General features: G+C 45.8%; 1 protein-coding gene across 3 annotated transcripts in view; it reads right to left on the bottom strand.

Annotated features, from left to right (window-relative positions):
* Positions 1 to 3,264: 3,264 nt before the first annotated feature.
* Positions 3,265 to 8,338, bottom strand: part of peli1b (pellino E3 ubiquitin protein ligase 1b) — a 23,270-nt gene continuing 18,196 nt past the window's right edge. For all 3 annotated transcript variants that reach the window (XM_081721267.1, XM_027017824.3, XM_081721268.1), the window contains one exon: positions 3,265 to 6,970. In XM_081721267.1, coding sequence (XP_081577393.1) covers positions 6,383 to 6,970 — 588 coding nt within the window. In that variant the 3' untranslated portion in view covers positions 3,265 to 6,382. The remainder of the gene's footprint in view (positions 6,971 to 8,338) is intronic.

Raw genomic sequence — 8,338 nt, 5'->3', positions numbered from 1 at the left:
CAGCTTTGTTTATGTCGGAGCCATTTATCTGATCTCTCGTTATAATTCCTTTGGCGTTCTGCAGGTCAAAGGTCGTTAAGCAGGAAGAGGAATGCAGAGAGGGTCTGGCTGACTGGGAGCATAACGGCTTTTGACTAAAGTTGACTTTTTTTTTTAAGACAACTAGTGTCCCGCCAAAGGACACCAAACACGGATAAATGGTCAGAAGGCAGATCCCAGAATTTTTCCATGCTGAATCTGGTGTGGGATCAGGGCAGGGTCATGGAGCCTCAGAGCTACAGAACTGAAACCACTGTTTTTTAGAGTTTAAACTACACACAAGGGTGCCAGATAGCATCCTGTTCCTGCTAAGAGCCAGATTACACTAGGATTACACAATACAAGAGTTCTCTTAATCAGATTAAAAACTCCCAAAATGGTGTTTATTAATGTTTGTTTATTAATATCATTTTAGCCTGCACAATGTAGGCAAACATGCTTAAACCAGCTGGTATAATTTGTAAAATGCTCCCTAAAAAATAAATAAATTTAAAAAAATGTTTTTTTTTCACCAATTGAGGGTTTTTGGGGGAGTGGGCGAGTGTTCTAATATTTCAGCAGAATAGACTCTTTTACCAGAATTTTGCAATCACATGATTTAGGCTACCAAAAAAATGTAGAACACTTAGCATTTTTTTGACAAAGGTTCTGTGAACCCTCTGACTGGAGTTTTCCTAGGTGTCCATCTCTGAAGAACTCCAAAGGAACTGCCCATCAACCACAGCAGTTTCAAACCACCACAGATCTGCAGCCATCAGAACGTGAGGAGGAACTGGAGTTTCCATTCATGGTTGCAAAATGTTTCAATTTAAGGAACAATGACTGCCATCTAGCTGCTACCCATTTAGTTCCAGTCTAAGGAGCACCATTAAGGCCATGAGGGCCAGGCCTCAAACACTGCCACCATGTGGCCAAGCAGTCAAATTACTTCTTTTTTTTTTTTACTTGAAAGGTAAACCTTAAAACCACCTTCTTCCATTGCTGACTGGGTTTTGACCACAGGACCACAGCCTATTGGAGAGTCTTGAGTTGTTTACCACACAGCAGAAACAAATGCATAGTAGTGGGTATGGCACTTGTACGGTTGTGTGTATGGTAGTGGGTGTGGCTTTTCAAGGATGTTGTAATTTATCCAGCAGAAGAGGATATGAGCAACAGCCACCGTTCACAATAACTCATCGCAATAATGCTCAACACAACGGGGCCCATTTATGGCTACAATACATTATTGAGCCTTCTAAGAGGTCACAGTTATCTGGACCAATATCTCAGGCGGTCCAGTGTAGTGTAAATGTTAGGTTAGAGTAGGTTCACATGGTTAGGGAAAGAGACTGAGAGGAGAGTTCAGGAGACGGCAGGTAACGTCAAGTAGCTGGGGCCCGTGGTTTGATCCACCTATGAGCTATAAACGAGCACAAGGATGACACCAATTTGAGGTTTTTTGACATGTGGGGACCTGCAGATTTTCCCCCACTTTCCTCCTAGCATATTACGAATTTCCTTCCTGGCGCTTTTGTTTTTGGGTTGTTTTTTTTTTTTTTTTGCCTCCACAAATCAAAACATTCAAAATACGATAAAACTGAACAGATTACCCAGGCAGTGAGAAAACCCGTGGTGCTGGCGGCCCTCTATGGTGAGAGGAAATAAACACGGTCCGGACAGAGAAGGCAACGTGGACGTCAGTAATATATATACATATATACACATACACATATATACACATACAAACATACACACATATATATATATATATACACACACACACATATATATATATATATATATATATATATATATATATATATATATATATATATACACATACATACACATATACATTATATATATACATATATACATACACACATACATATATATACATACACATATATATGTATGTGTGTGTATGTATATATATATATATATATATATATATATATATATATATATATATATATCTGTGTATATATGTTAATTACTGCATGGGTGATTATCTTTCAGCTGGCAACAAGTTATTGAACCCTAACTGATGCGGTGAGCAGCTTCTCATTTGTTAAACAACCATGTGTAAAGACACAGCCTTTGGTCGTGGAAAAGGTGTTAATCTGTTTCAGAAGGGTCAAATTATTGGCATGCATCAAGCAGAGAAAACATCTAAGAAGAGTGCTGAAACTACTAAAATCAGGTTAAGAACTGCCCAACATATTATTAAAAAGTGGAAGGACAGTGGGGAAACGATCGTGATCGGCGATCACTTAAACGTGTGGTGAAATCAAATCGTAGAAAAACAGTAGAACTCATGGATATGTTTAATAGTGAAAGTGAGAGCATTTCCACACGCACAATGTGAAGGGAACTCAAGGGATTGGGACTAAACAGCTGTGTAGCCTTAAGAAAACCACTTGTCAGTGAGGCTAACCGGCAAAAACAGTTTCAGTTTGCTGGGGAGCATAAAGATTAGACTCTGGAGCAATGGCAGAAGGTCCTGTGGTCTGATGAGTCCAGATTTACCCTGTGTGAAGGGCACATCAGGGTAAGAAGAGAGGCGGCTGAAGTGATGCACCCATCATGCCTAGTGCCTACCGTACAAGCCTGTAGGGGCAGTGCTATGATCTGGGGTTGCTGCGGTTGGTAAGGTCTAGGTTCAGCAATGTTATGTGCCCAAAGAATGAGGTCAGCTGACTACCTGAATATACTGAATGACCAGGTTATTCCATCAATGGATTTTTTCTTCCCTGATGGCATGGACATATTCCACGATGACAATGCCAGGATTCATCGGGCTCAAATTTTGAAAGAATGGTTCAGGTAGCCTGAGACATCATTTTCATACATGGATTGGCCACCCAAGTCTAGAAGCTGAACCCCATTGACAATCTTCTGGATGTGCAGGAGAATACTTTGTGCAGTGGTCCAAATGTCCCATCATCAATACAAGATCTTGGGGGAAAAATTAATGCAACTCTGGACAAAAATAAATGTTGTGACATTGCAGAAGCTTGTGGAAACGATGCCACAGCAAATGTGTGCCGTAATCAAAGTTAAAGGCTGTCCAATGAAATATTACAGTGTATGACCTTTTTTTTTGGCCAGGCAGTGTGTGGGTGTTTTATTTATTTATTCATATTTATTTATTCATTTAATTATATATATATATATAAAAACCCTTCCGCCTGTGTCACCTTAATGGCAAACAACTACAAACAAGAAAAATAAACACCACACTTTCATTTTTTTTTAGTTTATTGTTTAAAGTTGGTACAAAACCCATTTGATCAGAAGCCTTCTCTGCATTTGTCAAATAGCATGGAAATTCTCCAGAGACCATCAGAACTTCTGCAGAAGACACAGGGATCATGCACACAAATAAACAAATGAAACACACACCCACACACACACACGAAACATACAAAGCCCTTGACATTTTTGCATGGCTCTCCCAGACGGCGAGAACAGAACACAATGGCAAAGCTGAGAGAGCCCTTTGCCAGTGAGGTAAAGACCTCAGACCCCCAGCACGTGCATATGCCGTGGCCGAGGCGTGAACGCACAGATCCTAGGTCAGCTTCATTTGCTGTGAGCCCTGCTGGCCAGAAGGGGGCGTTCTCTCCCTGAGCTGAAAGACTCGGCAGAATCTGCGCCACGGCCTTTTTGAGAGTCGATCCAGAAGACACAGAGCGACCACTCGCACGCGCAGACAGGACTGACAGACAGGACAGGACAGACAGGCATGCACATGCTCTCCACAGCTGGACGGGAGCGTTCCGGAACCCAGCCGACTGCTGAGAGTTCTGGAACGTCCCTTCAGAGCTTGGTTGTACGTTCCGGAACTCTCCGTCGGCTGGACTAGAACGCAGAGCTCTAGTCGAGTGGAGAAACGCTGAAAACACAAACACACACACAACCACCCGGTACAAGAATCGCACACATTCAGTCCGGGTTATGAGCATAACATCTTACACCTACACCTACACACACACACACACACACACACACACACACACACACACACACACACACATATACACACATATACACACATATACACACATATACACACACACCTCATGTTAATACTTGAATTGAAAATACTTGAAAATTAATTAAACCATCCTGTGACATTCCTTGTGCACTGCTTAAAGCTACTGAAATTTGACAGTTTGCCAATTGTTCTAGAAGCAGAAGGTATTTCAGCTCAGTGGAGGTAATATAATCTTATTCACCTTCAAAATACTAGATTTCATGTGGTGGAGGGGGAGCCCTCCATCACCTTATATGCCTCCTAAAGACAGAGCCTGGTCTGCACGTGCCTTTCCTGTAGGGTGGGGGTATTACCCCAGGAAGGGTAGTGGTTCTATCAGATGTAGGGCATAAGTACCCACCCATGTCTCACGTGCTATACGAGGTTTGGAGTGAGGCGGTTTAGCCTTATGCATTGTTTACAGTTCTCTATTGTAGAAAATCACCACTTCTGCACGAGGACACGCTACCTTTGCGGTACCCGTTTGGAAGAAAGACTATCTCGAGCAAACTGATCTATGCCATAAACAATTACAGCTCTGTAGAATCAACACGTCAAACGTAAAATATCAGAAGCAAAACGGAGTCTTGACATTAGAACGTGAAATCAAACCCAATCTCAGAACGTGGAGTCCCAACACCAATGTGGAGGAACCCCACAGGATTACAGCACGGAGGACCTGCTAGTCCACAGAGACGTGGGTTGTCAAGGCTACAGCTCCACTCATCCCAACCGTTAGGGCTGTTCTCAGAGCTACTGCTTAAACATGGGAGACCTCCCCCCCCCCCCCCCCCCCCCCCACACACACAGGACGACACAAACTTTAATTGACAGCGCATGTCGTTTTGGCCTGTACATAAAGGGAGACAGATGTGTGTCATGATCGAGGTGTTCGTGGTTATCTAGAACCTTCTGGAGTATTCAGGCCTGTTTTCTGTAACCATGCTGGACTGCCAAGACTAACGACCAGTCGCCCAGGGCTACGGCTTCGGTCCAGATCTGATAAAATACAGATCCGAGTCTCCGGATCGACACTGCTATAATCAAGCCACTGAATAATCTTTATTCCCACGGCAACGGTGCGGCTCGGACCCAGCCCTGGAGGCACTGGCCTTATTCCATTCAAAGCCCTAAAAATATTGCTTTGTAGCATTTTTTTTTTTCTCTCTCTCTCACACCCCAACACACACACCCTATCGTGCACCTATGGTTATGTGCATTCGCTACATTTAGAAAGAACACACACACACACTGCCAGACTAAAATAAGATCGGATTACTCCAAGCTACATGTAGGACTGTGTAAACAGGAAACAACGACAGATGAACAGAGTGGAACCGCACACGCGCACACACACACACACACACACACACACACACACACACACACACACACACACACACACACACACACACACACACACACACACACACACACACACACACACACACACACACACATACACACATACACACATACACACATACACACATACACACATACACACACACACACACACACACACACACACACACACACACACACACACACAAACTTAAAGTTTGATTTCCACTGCTACTATACATAAATAAAAATGTTAAGTATCTTTAAGTTAGGCATATCTGATTTACATGGAAAACATCTCTCTAAACTTAAATGGTTTTTTTGTTTGTTTTTGCTTCATGCAATGGTGAGTTGATGAGCTGAATGTCTGAGCGATGTTCGACAGCTCTTACTTGGGTTAGCTCCTTACACACACTTGTGTGTATGCATATAGAAGGGTGAGTATTGCATTGCTAAAGTGGACTAGAATGGTACGCTGTCAGCATATGAGTAAAGGAGCGCCGTGTCCGTTCGCCTGGCTGTGGTGCAAGGCCCAGTCCTCTCAAATGCAACAGGGTGACCGTCCGCTACGCATGCAGGGCCCCGGTTGTTTAGTCTTGTTTTTTTTTTTTTGTCTTTTTGTTTCACATGAAAATATAGAATTCTCTGATTTTCTTCCAGATTAAGAAAAATTCACTATAAAAAGGTCATTTATAAAGCAGAGGGAATAAAAACAGATCAGTAGTCCGAGGTTGGGGGGGGGGGGGGGGCGAGAGAGATATACGATACAGAAAGAGAGATAAGACAAACCGAGAAACACAAACAGATATAAGACAGAGAGAGAGAGAGAGAGAGAGAGAGAGAGAGAGACAGACACAGACTGAGAGGAAGACAGAAAGAGAGACAGAGAGAGTTCTAAAACACGGGGAGGAAAACAGGGCCCGTCTGTTTCCACGGGTTCAGTAGCGGAAGGTCCATAAGGTCAAAGGTCAGCGTCGCCTAGTCGACGGGTCCCTGGAAGATGAGCCTGACATAGCCGTGCTCCCCGTTGAGCTGCTGGGCGCAGAAGGGGCAGGCGGCGTGGAAGGTGTGCGTGCCGTGTGGCAGAGGGATCTGACTCCAGAACGCCACCGTCTTCTCCGAGCACACGTGCCCGCAGGGGCTGAAGGCGTGGGTGGGCGGAGCCGCGTCCAGGTAGAACCCCGCCTCGCAGCCCAGCCACAGCGGCACGTACGGCCCCCTGGCGCGGCACATGGGGCACTCGCGCTCACGACCGCTTCCGGCCCGCCCTTCGCCCCGCCCTTCGTCCCGCGTGCCCCAGCTGTGGTAGCCGTGCACGTGGCCGCAGTGCAGGTAGACCCAGGGCTGCTTCTCGTCCACGGTGTCCTTGCGGCGCATGCTGGGGAAGGCGAGCGTGTTGAAACCCACGGGGCACTGCGGCCGCGCCGCGTTCAGCTCCTGGCGCAGCGCCTCCAGGTGCTTGAGCGTGGGCGTGCGAGACAGGCCCTCGGCCGTGCGCCACAGCAGGGTGGCGCCGCACAGGTCGATCAGAGAGCCGTCCACCAGCTCCTGGGTCTCGCTCTCAACCTGCGAGACGGGGAGGGGACAGTGAGATCCACCGATCAGGCCCATCGCACGGATGTCATCATCTGTGTGTGTGTTCCTGCACTGCTGTCTCTCATGGGACTCTGCTCTGAATGGGACCTGCACTGGGCTCATCCAAGCAACAGAACTCCTATAAGCCAAAACAACTTAGCCAACAGGTCTTTAAGCACGGGCTTCAACACAAGCAAGTCGCCATCTACATCCACAACACGAGAATCACATCGTCTGATTCTGCGGCGCTGGGGTGTATTTATGAGACAAGCACTGAAAGAAGTGGTTGCTTCACTTACTATCTTTATTTTAAAAATCTAGAGGATTTAAAACATACTTCAGGGAGTTTTGTTGGTCTATTCTAAGATCTAATAATTCTTGAAAGAGCCCCTGTGTAACCGGATAGGAGATCTACACAAATGATGTGCTCTGAATGGCCAGCAGGTGGCAGTAAGCACCAGCTCTTGCTCTGTGTAATGGCTCCACGTCTAAACTAGGGGAAGATCATATGGAATATCAGGCCTCATTTGGATGTGTGTACAAGCAGCATTTAAGTGGTGTGTGTGTGTGTGTGTGTGTGTGTGTGTGTGTGTGTGTGAGAGAGGGAGAGAAACAGCTTCCCACCTGCACCATCCAATTAAAAAGATGGGGAACTGCTAAAAGCCAACACACAAGTCTAGTGCTCTCGTGCACTCTCAGGCACAGACATTCTGCTCCAAACAGCGGCTGCTGAAACCACAATCTGATGCATGCATGCACAAGCAGAAACACACACTCACACACACACTCACAGAAGCTTGCTACAGCCCTGCCCCTCAAGCTGTGAACAGCTCTACATGCAGACCCATCCCAAAGGATTGGGCCGCACCAGACTAACGGGTCTAGCGACCCAGCAAGCTGCCAGCAGGACCCTTCTGATCACCACGGCAGCCACTCAGTGTTCAACCGGGACTGAGCCAACGTTCGGTCAACAGTTGCCCTCTGCCTCACACGACCAGGGAGGTTTACACCACTGCGGTCTGATGTTGGCAACTCACAGGGCTGGAGGGGCATCCTCTCCTAACACTGACCAGTGTTTGACCAACATTGGCCTCTTTCACCACAGTAAGCCTTGATGTTCCAAGAGTCATTGACGTTCTAAGATTTTAATATTCAACATTCTGCTAATGCTGTACTTCAGACTCAAACTATCCCCATCCCCCCCAAAAAGAGAGAAGCATTTTACCCAGAATGCGACTCTGACTAACAATAAAGGAACGTTAATGATCTTAATGCTAGCTGGCCTCAGTGCATTTTTAGTTCATCCAAGAAGCTCTTCTTTTATTTCACATCCTCACACAAACACACACACACACAGCT

Source organism: Electrophorus electricus, chromosome 10 (genome assembly GCF_041902795.1).
Source record: "Electrophorus electricus isolate QZ-2024a chromosome 10, ASM4190279v1, whole genome shotgun sequence".
NCBI lineage: Eukaryota > Metazoa > Chordata > Actinopteri > Gymnotiformes > Gymnotidae > Electrophorus > Electrophorus electricus.
Note: the sequence above shows the minus strand (reverse complement) of the source record. Positions and strands in the feature narration are given on the sequence as shown.